Source organism: Entelurus aequoreus, linkage group LG14 (assembly GCF_033978785.1).
Source record: "Entelurus aequoreus isolate RoL-2023_Sb linkage group LG14, RoL_Eaeq_v1.1, whole genome shotgun sequence".
Classification (NCBI taxonomy): Eukaryota; Metazoa; Chordata; class Actinopteri; order Syngnathiformes; family Syngnathidae; genus Entelurus; species Entelurus aequoreus.
In genome coordinates this window covers 16,611,448-16,630,246 of record NC_084744.1, presented here as the reverse complement: position 1 = coordinate 16,630,246, position 18,799 = coordinate 16,611,448, and the positions used below count along the sequence as shown (strand labels likewise).

Here is an 18,799-nt window from a genome sequence, read left to right as displayed (position 1 = left end):
GCTGTAGACATGCTATTGATTAGCATTAGCAATTTTACATGGAGATTTAAAGACCTCCAAATTCGGTAATGAAAACTACAACTAAGAGGCACGTTACAATCAAACAGCTTGTGTGTAATAAAATAAGTACAATACTTAGAGTATCAACACTTTGTGGGGCTCAACATAGAACTAAACTTGCACATTCAGCTTAATGGCAAAGACTACTTCTTAGCAGGGCAAAACACTGTCGTTTTTACACCACTGCCATCCAACGTCTTGGAATTGCAACTGCATGTCTTATATATAATTCTTGCATATGAAACTCAGAAATGTATTAAGAAAACAAGATATAAAAACGTGACAGAACAATTCTTATAATCAGCTTAAATATTACACTAAAATGAGATTGCATTATTAAGCAGTTTACATTTATTAACACAAACAAAAGTACAGAGAATTGGTACCGTATCGGTTCAAATGTGTACGTTACCCATCCCTAACAATTTTTATGGATTTTTATTTACTATACATGCTAAAATATACACTTACTTTTCTTTCTTTCTATATCTTTTTTTTATTTGTTTTACTTTTAATATTTTCATCATCTTAAAAGCTTATTGTGGACAAGTGTTGCAAATTAGTGCAAGTGTTCAAACTCTTAAACAATGCATCTGGTCTGTCCAATGTAACTGTGATGTAAACATTAAACAAAAAATAAGTAAATAAATAAAAATGTAATTCAAACTTCTTATGTTACTGTATATTATTAAGGAATGTAATTAATTTGATTTTTTTTTTAAATAATACATGCACGAAAACTACTGAATGTTTTGTATATGCGGTTTGCAAAAATGTACCGTAAATTATTGATTTATAGTTTATATAGTTTATTATTTTTACCTAAAACATGAAGAAGTTGAAAGCAGGTGATAATGTGGAGTGCATGAGAAAGGGTAAAGGAAGATGTTTGATTATGTATTAACAAGTGGATTGCACAAAAAAGCAGCAACAGAACCATACTTGCCAACCCTCCCGATTTTTCCGGGAGACTCACGAATTTCAGTGCCCCTCCCGAAAATCTCCCGGGGCAAACATTCTCCCGAATTTCTCCCGATTTTCACCCGGACAACAATATCAAGGGCGTGTCGTGATGGCACTGCCTTTAGCGTCCTCTACAACCTGTCGACGCGTTCACTTTTTCACCATACAAAGAGCGTGCCGGCCCAGTCACATGTTGTATGCGGCTTCTGCATACACACGAAAGTGACTGTAAGACATACTTGATCAACAGCCGTACAGGTCACACTGAGGGTTGCCGTATAAACGACTTTAACCCTGTTACAAATATGCGCCACACTGTGAACCCACACCAAACAAGAATGACAAACACATTTCGGGAGAACATCCGCACCATAACACAACATAAACACAACAGAACAAATACCCAGAATCCCTTGCCTCCCTAACTCTTCCGGGCTACCCCCGCTACCACTAAACCACGCCCCCCAACCCCGCCCACCTAACCCCTCCCCCAATCTCCCGAATTTGAAAGTCTCAAGGTTGACAAGCATGAACAGAACCAACGTTGTAATTTAGCAGAAAGGCGCCAAGTCAACATCAATCAGCGCTGATGAGTTACAATACAACAGGTGTAACAAAAATAGTACAGCTAACATTTTAAAGTGCATGCCAAGGTAGATAAAAGCTGAACACTTCAAATGCAGCCACTGGCATTGTGTGGAAGTATAAAAGTAGGTTACCTACAGCCACAGCTGTTAATGCCAATCATTTATTGGCCCGGCGCTAATTATAATAGAAACCCTGGCGGTTATTTGCTTTTTCAGACCATGCACCTGCGACTAGAGGAGACTTGAAAAGTTGTTTATCACTATATTGTGTAGAGCAGGGGTGTCCAAAGTGCGGCCCGGGGGCCATTTGCGGCCCGCAGGTCATTTTTAACGGCCCCGTGGCACATTCTAAAAATGCGATAAAAAAATTAATTAAAAAAACATAAAAAGTGGTATAAAAGAGCAAACAGGTGAAATATAACAAGAACACGTTGTAATGTTTACTCTAATAACACAAATCTGCCATGCAGGCTGTTTCTTTCTTTAAAAAAAAATAATGAATCCAAATCAATGTCATTATGAATTATTGACCTATTCAAGGCTCCAATTACGTCACATTAAATATTGTACTTTGAGATATTCTTTGTTTTGTTTTTTAAAAAGAAGGGCCTAAAACGAACCAACAAAAAACATTAACAACAATAAAACTTATAATTGACGGATAGATCTGAAGCTGATCTCAAGATGATTGTGTTAAAAGTAAACAGTAAAAATAATTTATTTTGTAACACTTTAATTAGTAGGACCCTTTTGGATCCCCCAATAATTTTAGTGGGATTTGTTTTGTGTGTGTCATTGCTCAAAAAAGAATAATGAATTAAAATCAATGTTGTTATGAGTTATTGACCTTTTTAGGGCTCCAATTATTTTATCATCGCAAATATTCCACTTTAAAATTTCATTGGGGGAAAATATTGCATATTTGGTGTTTTTTCCATTAAAAAAAACAGGGTTTTCTCTGACAAAAAGGGCATACAACTTAAATGTTTAAAAACGTTATATTATATTTTTTTGACCAAAACCCTTTGGGTTCACCGGGATCAAACCTGAGTGGAGGCCTAAATGTATATATTTTTTATACATATATTGTATTGGTTTTTAAAATAAAAAATATCAAAATGGCCCCCGCTTGCTTTGATTTTTCAGTGTGCGGCCCTTGGTGGAAAAAGTTTGGGCACCCCTGGTGTAGAGTGTGTATCTAATTAATCAGCTTCTTGATGCATTGCATGTATGGAATGTTGCATGTTTCTTGCACTGACTGTCCTTTGCTCTCATTGCAGGCCAGAATGACCCTCTCTCTGGATGTTATTCCGGCATGTTGATCGGTGTTTTTGTGGCCATTGTTCTGTGCTTCTTGCTGGTCATATTTGTGTTGGTGCTCAAGCTGAAGCGCGCCAAGGCCTCAAGCAAGAAGTCAGGTCAGTCTTTGTGGAAGGAGCAACATCACTTGAAGCGAAGGACTGAGGAATTATAATTTGATTGAAAAATGCCTGCACCTTTATCCAGATCTGCACCAAACTTAACCTAAAACAAGGTGTTGTACTAATCCGTTGTTTTGATGTCATAATGCTAACGCAAAAGTCCTTTAAAGCTTAACCTGCAGTTAAATTCCGCTTTCGTTATATTATTTGTGCTATTTTGACATAAAACAATAAATCTACTTCATTAAGTTGCATATCTCATATATATACTGAAATACAATATTTTTTTTTGTAAAAATAAATACTTAAATATCTGCTTGTCACCTTAATTTAGTTTTTATTGACGTCCAGCATCAGACCTTCTCCTCCATTACATTGTGTTTGCATACATCAATAAATCAATCAATCAACGTTTACTTATATAGCTCTTAATCACAAATGTCTCAAAGGGCTGCACAAGCCACAACGACATCCTCAGCTCAGATCCAGTCCATAGTGGGGCCAGCAGGGGATCATCTTGCAAGTAGACAAGTCAGTAGGAGAGTGGCCCAATTTGGAACAGCCAGCGCCTCATCTGTGGTCACCTGATAAACTCTCCACGCAGGAGAGGGGCACAGGGCAGAAAAGAGAGACGGCAGGTCAAGTGGTCTAAAAAGGGGTCTATTTAAAGACTAGAGTATACAAATGTGTTTTAAGATGGAACTTAAAAGCTTCTACTGAGGCAGCATCTCTAACTGTTACCGGGAGGGCCTTCCAGAGTACTGGAGCCCGAATAGAAAACACTCTAAAGCAGTGGTTCTTAACCTGGGTTCGATCGAACCCTAGGGGTTCGGTGAGTCGGCCTCAGGGGTTCGGTGGAGCCTCCGCCACGGAGGTCATGTGACACACCCCACTCATCGTGTAAATAAAAACGTATCCCTATCGTCGTATTATGGATACGGCAACAGCAGAAGTCACACTGGTTTTCAGGTGTGTCATTTGTTGTGAGTTCATGCACTCTGTTGGTTTTGTTCTTTGAACAAGGTGATGTTCATGCACGGTTCATTTTGAGCACCAGTAAAAAAAACATATAACTTTGTCTTGAATTTGAAAAAAAACAACATTTTATTTTTCACTAAAGAAGGGTTCGGTGAATGCGCATATGAAACCGCTGGGGTTCGATACCTCCAACAAGGTTAAGAACCACTGCTCCAAAGGCCGCAGACTTTTGGGCTCTGGGAATCACAAATAAGCCGGAATTCTTAGAACGCAGATTTCTGGCCAGGACATATGGTACAATACAATCAGCAAGATAGGATGGAGCTAGACCGTTTAGTATTTTATACGTAAGTAGTAAAACCTTAAAGTCGCAGGAAGCCAGTGCAGGTGAGCCAGTATAGGTATATATATATATAGGTATAAAGGCATATACAGTATAGGTGTAATATGATCAAACTTTCTTGTTCTTGTCAAAAGTCTAGCAGCCGCATTTTGCACCAAATTTTTGCGATATTACAGCGATGAAAGAAGGCTGTTTTAGTAACACTTTTAATCTGTGACTCAAATGAGAGAGTTGGGTTGAAGATAATACCCAGATTCTTTACCAAGTCGCTTTGTGTAATTGTTTGGTTGTCAAATGTTACAGTGGTTTTATTAAATAGGTCCAGCAGGACCGATTATCAGCATTTCCGTTTTCTTAGCATAAAGATGCAAAAAGGACATCCATTGTTCAATTTAGACACGCCTCCAGGTGACTACAATCTGTTGTTGGTCAGCTTTAGGGGCATGTAGAGTTGGGTGTCATCAGCATAACAGTGAAAGCTAACATCGTATTTGCGTATGATGTCACCTAGCGGCAGCATGTAGATGCTGAAGTGTGCAGGGCCAAGAACCGAACCCTGTGGAACTTCGCACATTACCTTAACATAGTCCGAGGTCACATTGTTATGGGAGACGCACTGCATCCTGTCAGTAAGATAGGAGTTAAACCGAGAGGCTAAGTCTGACATACCAATACGTGTTTTTATACGTTCTAATAAAATGTTATGATCGACAACATCGAATATCAAGTAGAAGCAACACGGATGACGGATCGGCATCCATAGTTAACAATAGTTAATTAGTCATTTTTGTGAGGGCAGTCTCAGTAGAGTGATTTGCCCTGAAACCGGACTGAAAGGGATCACAAAGACGCTAAGTGTTCATTTAGCTGCTGTGAAACAGTTTTTTCGAGGATTTTCGAGATAAAGGGAAGGTTTACCATGAGGACAGGATCGAGGTTAGGTCTTTTAAGCAGAGGATGAATAATCCCTTTTTTGAATGGTAGGGGAACAGTGCCAGAGAAAAGTGATACGTTTGTAATATTTAGCACTGTTGGTCCTAATATTACAAACATTTCCTTGATAAGTTTCCTAGGAAGTGGGTCGAGCAAACATGTTTGTTTTGTCCCATTTACGAGTCGCAGGAGTTCCTCTAATGTTATTTCTTCAAAAAGAGAGAAATTATTTTGGAGGGAAATATACGTCGTATATACATTCGTATCTGCGTTAATATAACCCATTTGAAGTTGCGACGGGTTATCTTTAATCTCCTTTCAAATTAGTTAAATTTTCTTATTAAAGAATTTCATAAAGTCATCTGGAGCTACTGGGAGGAGTCCCTTGTTGGGTTTGCGATGCTACTGTACTGAACAAATATTTAGGATTGTTTTTATTGAGGCAAATAAGATTGGAGTAGTAATTAGTTTTAGCTAAGGTAAGCGTACGTTTATAAGTTATTAAACTATCACTCCATGCTTGATGGAAAACCTCAAGTTTAGTCGCATGCCATTTGCGTTCCAGCTTTCTACGTGATAGTTTAAGAGCTTTGTTTTCTTCTGTGAACCAGGGATTACGCCTTTTAGGGTTCCTTTTTTAGCTTTAGCGGTGCTATACTATACAAGCGTAGGGCATCGTTAAAGTTGTTAGTGAGGTTATCGATAGACTCCACATAATTTGGGAACAGTGCTATTACCGAAGGCAGTAGACCAGCAAGAGTCGTAGTTGTGACAGCATTAATGTTGCGGAAGCTAAAGCATTGGTTATTAGTAGCTAGTTAACAGTGAGTCAGAACTTCAAATTGTATAAGGTAATGATCGGACATTACTTCGGTGAACGGTATACCGGTATTAGTATAGTACCGCGATACTAATTAATCATATTTGGTAAGAAACCTCCTCTGAAAAGTACCGGTCCGCCACCCCCCAATGACCAATGTATGAACCTGTAACGACTTGGTATCGGATTGATACCCAATTTTGTAAAGCATGTAAACAACAGAAGAATAAGTGATTATTACATTTTAACAGAAGTGTAGATAGAACATGTTAAAAGATAAAATAAGCAGATATTGACAGTAAATGAACAAGTAGATTAATAATTCATTGTCTACCACTTGTCCTGAATAATTTTGACAAAATAATAGAATAGAAAATGACACAATGTGCCCATTTGCTTACTTACTAATAAAAGACAAGTTGTCTTGTATATTCACTATTTTGTTTAAGGACAAACTTGCAATAAGAAACATATGTTTTATGTACCCTAAGATTTTTTGTTAAAATAAAGCCAATAATGCAATTTTTTGTGGTCCCCTTTATTTAGAAAAGTATTGAAAAGTATCGAAATAATTTTGGTACCGTTACCAAAATATTGGTATCGGGACAACACTAGTCTGAAAATAATCAGAGGTTCCCGGGCAAGCCCCCAATTATGTTAGTTGTCTAGTGGGAAAGGGACGTGTTACATAAATGTGGCCCAGGGGCCATTTGTGGAAAATGACACAATATGTTACTGCATATGTCAGCAGACTAATTAGAAGCCTTTGTTTGCTTACTTACTACTAAAAGACAAGTTGTCTTGTATGTTCACTATTTTATTTAAGGACAAACTTGCAATAAGAAATATATGTTTAATGTACCGTAATATTTTTTTGTTAAGATAAAGCCAATAATGCAATTTTTTGTGGTGCCCTTTATTTAGAAAAATACCGAAAAGTATCAAAATAATGTTGATACTGGTACCAAAATATTGGTATCGGGACAACACTAGATCGGACATTACTTTGGTGTACGGGAGTATCATAACTTTGGAGGTGGTGACAGGATATAAAGGATATATATAAAGGATATGAACAAAAACAGAATTAAAAACAAAAATAAAATAAAAATGTATAAATATTTTTTTTAAAAACTATGAACAGATAGGGAGTGATCTTTTTTTTACACAGTGCAATCACTGATTCGAGAAATAAAAATCAGGCCTATGGGGCGTGACATAATTGACCCAGTTTTAGAACTAATTTGAGGTTTTCATTAAAATGTTCCTGGCAACATGTGGCGTTTTGTTACAGTAAAATATACATTTTCACAGCGAATTATGTATTTGGGGGTTCAAAGTATAGCATTGGTATATTCCCCATTTTTATAAATCAATGTGTTGTCAATCGTCAGTCTTTCACACCTGTGGGATTTGTCAAAGATATGTCATGTCTGAAGGAGCGGATGCGGCCCAAGAAGCAACACTGCTCTGCACGAAGAGGCGCCAAGCGAGGCAGGAAGTGTGCGAGTGCGAGACAATTGTGGTCTGCCAGTCGAAGTGCTGCGTGACTCATGTTTGTGCAGACAGCGTGCCAACACAGGTCACATGACCTCTTCGAGGTTCAACTCACACTTCGGAAGAGGAAACCTGTCATTTGTTTGCTTTTTAACACAGACTGTAGTAACTTGAATTAATTACTTTAGAAGTAATTTTCCAAACACTGGTGTAGAGTGTGGGTGTCCACTTGAGTGAACAAACTAAGCCCACTTTATACGACAATGTCAATTTGTCGCGTGACTCAGGAAGTCATTTTTGAAAAGGTAGATGCAAAGATTTGTCATTTGCTCGCGTCATTTTTTAAAGTATTTTTAATCCTTTTTAGGACATTGAAAACTTTGTAGCATGCTCAATCGTCATAAGACTTGAAACAATAAAAAGTATTATAAAGCCTTAATATAGAAAAAAACTCATAAATGTGGTCAAAAAAAAATATATATATTTCTTTTAATTTAAGAAATGTGCCGAAATGTGACAAAATTAAATAAATGTGCTGAAAAGAAACCCCCAAAAAAGTAAATAATTAAATATGTGCTAATTAGAATAAGTTGTCAAAAAAGAAAAAGAAAGAAAAATGTGCCAAAAATTGTACATAATTCAAATGTGTAATGTAGAAAACATGGAAAAGGAAGTGCCAAATAGCAAAAGTACTAAAATAGGTTCAAATTAATTAAATACTTAATTTGTGGCAACTATTTGTGTATACCAGGGGTCCCCAAACTATGGCCCACGGTATATAATAAACAAAACAAAAATAACATAATTTTTAATTTATTTGTATTTTTTTAAGTCTGTCCTTTCTAATCCATTTTCTACCGCTTGTTAATCTCGGTGTCTCCAAGCCGCTCAGGCAAATCATGTCAAATCATATATACTGTATATATATATATATATATATATATATATATATATATATATATATATATATATATATATATATATATATATATATATATATATATATATATATATATATATATATATATATATATATATATATATATATATATATTACAGCCCGGCCCCTGGCCAAATTGTTTTAACCCAATGAGGCCCCCGAGTCAAAAAGTTTGGGGACCCCTGGTATATACTGTATATCAGGGGTTCTTAACATTTTTGACCTCTGGTAACAACTTTTCCACTACAGAAGGGCCAAGGGCCCACTTAAATATTCACGCTGAATTATTAATCTTACTTGTTATTTGAATTGTATTTAATAGTTATATATAACAGTTTAACTGGGTAGACCTCGACATGAAACATTGTGTTAATCACAAAGATTCATATCAAGGGTTAGGTCAGGCTGATTACAAAAATAAGTACAAATCAAATAAACTGCAAAGGAAGTGACTCATTAAAACTGATGAAACATAAATGTACAAACAACTGCACTCTGCTAAAACAAATTGATTATAACTAAATGTATAATAAATAATATGTTTCTTAACTGTAAAATTTAAGTGCAAATGGAAGTACAGCTTTAGCATTTTAGTTATATTTTTTTGCACTTAAGAAACTTCTCTATGACTTTAGCTCCAGACATTTTCTGTTTGATATTGTCATTACTGCTACAAGTGGTGGAAATGTGTATTACAACTGACTGAAATACAGATATTTTTTGGGGGAGTTAGGAAAACACTGCTGTAAATAAAACATGCCAAATAGAAACAAAAGTTCCCAATAAAATGATTTGCTAACACATGTAAAAAATTTCCGCCAAATGGAACATTTTGGTATAAAAAAAAAAAACTCTAAATGTGTCAAAGAGAAAATGTGCGAAAAAATTATATCAAGTTAAAATAAAATGTGCCAAATACAAAACATGTAAATGATGAATGTATGATAAAGAAATAAAACAAAAATCATGCGCAGTTTATTTAATTTTTGAAAAACAAATGGGCCCAAAACATATACCGTATAGTTTAAAGTCAAAATGTTAAAACCACAAACTCAAACTGGCAAACTTATGTTACCATAAGTGGTTTATCTTTCTTTCTTTTTTTATCCCTTTTTTTTTTCACTCTAGTGCCCTGTAGGCAGCCGTGTCAAGAAAGCAATAAGTTGCTTTTTAAGTTAAACACACACTTGCATGATCATTCACTCCTACAGTGGCAGATGTTCCCATTTAATGCAATTGAACGAGTCAAAGTAAAAACATAAATGTCTCTCTTTTTGCCCTGCATCAGCCCTATTAAATATGAATGCTCCATCTGTTGTGGGACAGGAATAGAAGATGTTTACTTCTTCTACGTTGAAGGGGGGGAAAGACCAAGGCGTGAAATTAGTCCCTTACAGAGAACAGCCCTGTTCTGATATGAGTGTGTTCACACACACACACACACACACACACACACACACACACACACACACACACACACACACACACACTCTTGTATTTGTTACCTTCTTGAAACCTCCGAAAAATGCCTACCCCTTAAGGACCACCCTTTCTAGATATATAAATATTTGTATTTACAACATTAATAATATATACATACTGTGCAAATATAAAAAACCTTGTTGTGAAAAATGAGTTGGAATTTCACAAGAAAAAGGTCACAATTCCACAAGAAAAACTTAGAATTTTGGCAGTATTATAATAAAAGTTGTAATATCTTCTCAGAGCAAGTCCAAATTTTACAGGAAAAACTAAATATTTGTGCAATGTTATGATAAAAGTTGGAATTTTACTCAATTACAGTCGCAATTGTACAAGAAAAGCTTAAAATGTTGGCAATTTTATGAAAAGTCGTCATTTTACTCGACACAAGTCACAATTTTATAAGAAAACTTTAAAATGTTGGCAATATTATCATAATAATCCGTATTTTTACTTGGCAAAATTATGACAAAAGTCATAATTTTACTCAAAAAGTGTCACTGTTTTACAAGAACAATGAAAACATTGGCAGTATTGTGATACAAGTCAGAATTCTATATGACAGATATCACCATTTTGCATTAAAAATTAATCTTTTTACATAAAAAAAACCTAATAATTTTACATAAAAAATTAATTTTATGAGAAAATATTGCAATATTACAGAAAGAATATGAGAAATTGTTTCCAATTTATAAGAAAAAAGTCGGCACATTTTGAGAAAAAGACTGCTTTTAGTTTTTTTTTTTTTTTTAATTGTTTGTTGGTAATTGGTTTTTAATCTTCATTATTTATTTCAAGTTATGACAGTATGTCTCTGTATACTTTTTTTAAATTAATTTTGGCCAATGAGGGTGCATTTCAATTTCTTACACACACTTGTTATTTCATATGTTGACCAGAGGGGGAGCACTTTTAAAACCGACACACAGCCACTTTGAAAAATCCCTCCTTTTTGGAACCACCCTAATTTTTATAGATTTCACCACCAGGGGGTGCTAATTAGACATTCTCTATTAGATGCAATGGTTTTCCATATCGGGACCATGATTTATGTCCTAAATTTTTCGCCGGTCCTCATATGGAAGGTACTTTTCCTTGTTGATGTCTCAAGAAGGGTATAAATACAAGAACACACTCACACACACACACACACACACAACATATTTGTGATTGTAAGACTACAATTAGGAAGCAGTAACTGCTGACAAATTATTTGGATTTGAATCATGGCAGCTTTTCATGAGCGGTGTAGCGCCTTCTTCTTCTTTCAGCCAGCACTTTTTCTAACCTCACGACAGGAAATGTTTCCATGGCGATGCCAGCAGTGATCACATTTATAATCCCAGATTTTTACGACTATAAGGCGTACTTAAAATCCTTTCATTTACTCCAAAATCAACAGTGCGCCTTGTAACCCGGTGCGCCTAGTATGGATTAATTCTGGTTGTGACCTTGAAGCAATTTTATTTGGTACATAATGTAATGATAAGTGTGACCAGTAGATGGCAGTCACACATAAGAGATACATGTGGACTGCAGGTTGACAGCCTGTTCAAAAAATGACGCTAGCAAGAAGGCAATAATATTCCTCAAAAGTAAGCAAGCTGTGATGATCCGTTGCCTACCTCAGTTCGATTTTCAGCACCCCTGGGTTTGTGTTTGGGTTACCATGGTTGCTGATTAGTTTCACTGGCCTCTGATTAGTGTTCGGGACGCTCACCTGCCCCTGGGCACTAATCAGAGAGCTACGCATTCTGGTTTTTCGCCACACACTGTCTGGCGGTCTTATTTGCTTCCATGCAACACGTAACTGAAGTTGATTACTTCTGGATTCCTGAGCTACGCTTAGCCATTTGTTTTATTGTTAGCTATTCCATTAGCTCCACGTGCTAGTGGCACGCTGTATTTTTTTGTATTTCGAACGATTTATGGACAATGAATAATTTTCTTACCTGCACACTACATCCGTAGTTCCATCTGCATCTTGGGAGAACGACCCACGCATAAACATGCAACCACATCGTAACACAAGCAACACCAAAACATTGATGTTTGATTGCGGATATAGAACATTACACACAGGGTTCAAAAATCTGTCAAAAATGTTTGAGTACAAATTTGGTAAGCTAGGAAGACGAACGCGAAGCATTACGGCTACCATAGTCAGACGTACTGTGCTGTCACATACAGGTATTATTATGGTGTGTGTATGAAACAGCACCTGTTAGGAGAGATTCTCTGGCGTTTTGTTTTGACCTATTATGAAAAACCAACTTTTCTTACCTATTGGTACATGCTGATGTGTATTTGGGATCTGCACAAGTCCCGATAATTTGCACCCATCTGATATTGTAGTCCGAGCCAGAGTCAATAAGCTCCTTTTTCTCTATCCTCTTTTTTTTCGGGGCATTCATTTTTTTAATTTTTTTTTTTGTTTATCTCCTTCATTGATGTGCATTTTTGATCAATAGACAATTTATTTACTATTATTATTATTTACACACGTATGCTTGAGAAGGAACAAGATGAAGAAAATGTTATATTTCCTGCCCCCTTCAACATAAGTAGTTCATGGGTAGCCCAGATTCACAAGCATACAAACCAAACAAATATATTCAAATATAATGAAAACACACAAAAAACACAATAAAAAACAACAAGTGCAAAAACTTTATGAAGTACAAACCGGACAAAAAATAATATACACCTCACGGGATGATACAAAACAAATACAAAACCCGACAAAAAATAAGTAAAATAATAAATATAAAACAAAATGTAAACACTTACGGCTGTCCGTATGATCTTATTGTTCTGTCTTCATATATTTTTTTCAATTGGAATATATTTCTACAATCTTTTATCTCATTGTAAAGATAATTCCATAGTTGAACCCCCACCACTGATATACACATTTGTTTTAAAGTTGTCCTTGAATACTGATGTTTGAAATGACCTTTTCTTCTATGCTCTTCATTCTCAGAAGTGATGACAAACATTTTTTTTGTAAATTTTCTGGTAATGTTTTACTTTTAGCCTTAAACATAACACATAATGCCTGTAACCTTACTAGCTCCTGTAGTTTCAATAAACCAGAATTAATAAGTAGTATGTTAGTGTGTTCTAGATAATCTGCTTTATGAATAATCCTTATAGTTCTTTTCTGTAGTTGCTACAATGCCTTTATGTTACTCTTCTATGTGTTCCCCCACACTTCCACACAGTAGCTGATATATGGCAATATAAGTGCACAATACAATATACGCATTGCCCTATAATCCAACACATATTTTACCTTATTTAATATAAAAATACTCTTAGACATCTTTTTCCGTACATGTGCAATATGAGATTTCCATGTCAGACCGTCATCCAGAATCACTCCTATAAACTAAAATCTGGTCTCCTCATTCATCCTCCGCTGTTGCCATTTCTAATACAAAGTAGCGTACAGTTCTAACTTAATTATGTCAGTAAACTCGCTATGGAAGCGCTAAAAACTACAACAAAGATGACTGTGAGAAGACACAGTCGAAGTGGAGGCATGTGAATAAGACCACCCACAAAACGGTGCATCCTGAAGAGACTGTTATGATACGCTGCCCGGATCATAGTCTAAGTTTTTCGAGTCACCTGTGTTTTCCGTTAGGTTTGGACTCCTTTAGTTCCTGTTTATGCACCTCTGAGTTTGTTACCATGGCTACTTATTAGTTTCACCTGCCTCTTGTGTTCCGGACGCGCACCTGTTTGTAATTACTGACATTATTTAAGCCTGCCTTTGCCAGTCAGACTGTCTGGCTTCTTTATTTGCGTCACGCTACTGTTATGTTACTTTTGCTTGTCTCCTAGCCCCTGCTAGTGATCCCTAGTCTGTGCTAAGTAGTAGCCTTAGCTTCAGGTGCGATCTGCACCTTATTCCATCGGTTTGTTTTCTGTTTTGTACCTGTTTTGTGTTAATTTACTATTAAACCATGTCCTTACCTGCAAGTCCTGTCCGGATTCGTCCATTTGCATCCGGGGAGAACAAACCCTGCATCACCATGCGACCCGGTCGTAACAGAGACGGTCAGAAAGCGGCTTGAATATGGTCTGTAAAACCTAATCTCTGCAACATTTTGACTAAAGAACCACCATTACATGTTATGTAGACCACAAGGAAGTGTTTTAAATGTAGACCCCTTTAATGCGCCTTATAACCCGGTGCGCCTTTTGTATGAAAATAGACCTGAATAGACCCGCTGATTGGCAGTGCGCTTTTTAATCCGGTGCGCACTATGGTCCGGAAATACGGTAGTTAAAAAAAATATTTTTGTGGAATATTATTATCGCCTTCTAGTGCAAATTATTTGGTATAATATGGATTGTGTAGTAATATTTTTTCTAGTAAAATATGGTCCTTTTCTTTCCTAAAATTAAAACTCATCATCGAGTTCCATCTTCTCAAATGAAAGTTGGAATGTCTTTATTTTACAGTCCTGATAGCATTTATTATTCCATGTCATGATGTTATCAACCCATCTGGATCTTAGTCTCTCCGTTTCCCTTCCTTTTGAGACAGATTATGTCTGATTGTGTGCCCAAAGAAAAAAAAAAGTTCTCTCTCCATAATGTTGATTAAGAGTGTCCTCTTGCCATTGTTCGTACTTCTAAATCAATGTGTCTTTCTTTCCAAGACACTTCAAATATTCCACGTGTACACCACATCTCAAAGGATTCCAGTCTTTTTTGCCATTTAGTTATTGCGTGTAGACAGAAAGGGAGAATGGACACATATAATAAAGTAGATCTTATATAACACTTAAAGGGGAAGTGAACTGTTTTGGAATGTTGCTTATTATTCACAATCATTATGAGAGACAAGAACACATGTCTTTTTTTTTTTTTAGGATTGTAAAGGTAAAAAAAAAAAAAACGTTTGGAAAATTACCATTGTAGCCTTCAAAGTCTTCTAAAACAACTTCAAAACCCTCCATCAACATTTTATATACACACTGCAAGTATATATATATATAATGTAGTAACAGAGGTGTTCATAACAATATGTAATATGTGCAATATTTACTGTATTTTGGTCATTTTAATCATTACCAGAACTTATTTCCTCAGCGCATTTATTTCCAATTCCATAGCAACGCACTTCCGACTTCCAGCAACAAATGTGTGTTCCTACTTCCGGAAACAAATGCAAGTATGTTGTAATCATGGCAGACTCGATAACAGACAACGAAGATGACTATTTTTGGACAAATGAAAATTCACAAATGTATCTTTTTGAAGCTGAATATACGGAAGATGAACTGCTGGTTATAGAAGCGAGCATGAAGAGAGGGTGAAACGTTGGAGCAGACGGAAGCCGATAGTTTGAATGTGGAACTTGGAGCCAAGCTGTGCCGACATAAATGGAGCGCTTACCCAAATCAACAGGAAACGTCCCTGGTCAGTCGGACCAAACGGACAATTGTTCTTCGAGTGAGTCACTACAGTATTGATCATTTCATTTTGTGTTTAAATATAGACTTTCTGTATTAAAATGTAACATTTTTGTGATAAATTAAATAGTTTATGTTGTGAAATATAACCTATGTGTGGCGAAATATATATTTTTTTGTGGTTACATATTCACTTTCTGTAGTAACATGTAACATTTTTATGGTAAATGATATCATTTATGTCGTGAAATATAAACATTTTTGTAACAAAATATATAATATGTGAAGTGAAATATAACCTATTTGTGACAAAATATTACATATTGTGGTAAAATATACTCTGTGTAGTAAAATGTAACATTTGTGGGGTAAATTAATTTATTTTAAGTCGTGAAATATAAAACATTTCTGACAAAATATATGATTTATGAAGGAAAATATAACATGTCTGTGGCAAAATATAACATTTTGTAGTAAAATATATAATTTGTGTCGTTAAATAGGTCATTTTTGTGTCGTTAAATATGACATTTTTATGTCAAAATATTAAATTCCTTGGTAAAATAAGTGGTAAATTGTGTAGTGAAATATAACATTTCTACGACAAAATATTTTGTGGTGAACTATATGATGTAGAGGAATAAAATATCATTGTAGAAAAATATTGCATTTTGTGGCAAAATATACAGTTTTTGGAGTAAAATATACAATTTTTGTGGCAGAATATATTATGTAGAAAAATAGAATATTTTGAATAAAATGTAGTAGAATATAAATGGTAATTTATATGATATACGTTGTGAAATGTAAATTTGTTGTAGCAAAATATATTATTTATGAAGTGAAATATAACATGTTTGTGGTCAAATATTACCTTTCATAGTAAAACATATATTTTCTGTAGAACATTTTATCGTTTTTGTGGCAGAATCATTGATGTAGTAACATTTTACTTTTTTTTGTGTAAAAGTGTTCCCTTTTACATCATGCATGTAGAGATATACAACAGTTTTATGGCAAACTGTTACATTTTGGGTATAATACACACTTTTTCTAGTAAAATATTTTTTTTTAAACGTGGGGTTATACTGTAAAATAGCACGTGTGGTAACTTTTTACAAATTATGTGGCATTATTTTTTAAACAACTATTTGTGGCAAAATGTAGATTTTCAATAAAATTTATTTTTACAAAGTAAAACATTTTGTGGTTAGACTGATTTTTTGAGTTTTGTCTTGTTAAGCTATCACTTTAACAATTTAGCACCAAGCTGTGCTGTATAATGTTGTACAGTTTAGCACTTTATGTCGAAACACAGCGTTTTGTGTCCCAATCTAACATTTATGCTGTACAATATTACATTTTTGTGACTCAAGATGACATTTTTGTGGTAAATGAATAGAATAGGAAGTACTTTATTGATCCTTGGGGGAAATTCAGCGCCACAGTTCGCTCACAATAAACAATAAACACTTATGTATTTTTTACATGTGAATAATATAAATACAGTCTATTATACAGCATTATTCACATGTGAATAATATAAATACACTCTATTATACAGCATTATTCACTTGTGAATAATATATATAAACGATAATTTGTTTGGGTAAAATCTTACACTTTTGCATGGAAATAAAACATGTTATGGTCAAATAAAGCATATTAATTTGAACACAATATAGTGCTTTCCGTATCATAGTTTTCCCAAACAGTTAACCCTTTAATTCCTCAAAGTTGCATTTAAAGACAAGACTGTTGAAAAGGAAGAAGTCAGTTAATTTTACAAATAATAATAATAATAGTACACCTGTCACTCTAGTGTGTTGATGTCGCTTCAGCAGCTCGGTTGTATCCGTCACACAACTTCAGACGACAGCTATTTGTAATTTTTATTTTCAATTTGTCTTATCGTGTCAGCTTTAAAAATATATATATATTTGCTGAAAATTTTAATTGTAACATAAGTTGTTTTTATTTAAATAAATGTATTTGCACCACTCCAGTAGAGTGTCAAATAAAACTAAGAATAATCAGAATGTTGTCACCTCAGTGCGCATTAATGTGTGCGCTGCGCTGAGCGAATCTCCGGCTGCAATCAATCACCAGTAATCAACGCATCTGTAGCTGATTAGAAGACCTGCCTTCTTAAACCAGCACAACCTGCTATCCGGGGCCAGAACATAGCTACCTGTCCTGTACAGTAAGCCGACACGTCATGCTCTATGCGCACTCTCATGCTCTGTGTGTTTTCTCCCCCGTCGTGTTTATCTTCTCGTATCCTCCTTGTCGTTCCAACAGCAGACCTCCGTTCCCGCGTCCCGAGCTGTGTGTCTCGTCTTCCCGCTTCCCTGGCTGCCTCTTGGATCTCGACCTACCGCCTGGACACGAACATCCGACGCCTCGCTATAGCCCCCGACCTTCTGCCTGCTCACGGACCTCCGGCCCAGCTTTCCCCTCTTGGACTTCCGCCTCACGCTCACCACTCCCGGTAACACACAACAATTAATTCACATACATAATCGCACACATACACACCCTTTTGGCTTAGTCACACTCCATTCCCTTGTTTATTAATATTATTATTTATTATCTATACATATATAGTATATATCTAAATAAATAGAGCTTTAACGACGCCCCTCCTGTTAGTGCCGTCTCCTTCCTCCTGTACACGTAACAAATGTATTATTAATTGTATTGTTTATTTCATTGCTATTGGCTCCGGTCATCCCCGCAACAAGCGGTAGAAATGGAATGTTGTTGTTTATTTTCTAAGGGTTCAGTGCCACACCAGATCATTTGTTTTATTGTTTTTAATTATATTTGTTCAAACTTGTTTACACTTTTTCAGATTTTTAAATAGTCTTATAATGTAAAATTGTTACCATTAGTTTATGGAACAATCATGATCTACTCCTGTGAATTCTGCCTAGCAACAAGTGGCCATAGCTACAGTACAGTAGTTTTTTCACTCCAATTCATTACAGTTTTGTAGTATTTATTTAAAAAAATATATTTGTCGAGGGCAACAGTTCTAAATCTTTTTTTTTCTTTTTTTTTTTACACCAAGTACCATCTGAAAAATATGTTTTTGATACATTGATGGCTGCTTATTTAGAATATGGTATTTTGTCCTGTGGCCTCTCAGGGGATATAAAACAATATGTCCACTAGATGGAGCTCGCGTTCCACATGCAGTATTTTTCATTGAGGGGCTGCCTTGACATCACATACAGTATGCCTTTTCTTTTTTGTCTCGTACAATATTGCATTTTAGCATTAAATATACAATTTTTATAATATTATATGGCATTTCTGTCATACAATATAATATTTATTT

At 35.4% G+C, this 18,799-nt stretch overlaps 1 protein-coding gene across 3 annotated transcripts in view; it reads left to right on the top strand.

Annotated features, from left to right (window-relative positions):
* Positions 1-18,041, top strand: part of LOC133664464 (immunoglobulin superfamily member 3-like) — a 36,787-nt gene extending 18,746 nt beyond the window's left edge. For 2 of the 3 annotated variants that reach the window (XM_062069108.1, XM_062069106.1), the window contains exon 8: positions 2,891-3,345. In XM_062069108.1, the coding sequence (XP_061925092.1) occupies positions 2,891-3,084 (194 nt within the window). In that variant the 3' untranslated portion in view covers positions 3,085-3,345. Of the gene's footprint in view, positions 1-2,890; positions 3,346-15,133; positions 15,216-15,304; positions 15,497-17,757 lie in introns of those variants that run through there. The other variant, XM_062069107.1, reaches the window with a different exon arrangement.
* Positions 18,042-18,799: the final 758 nt, after the last annotated feature.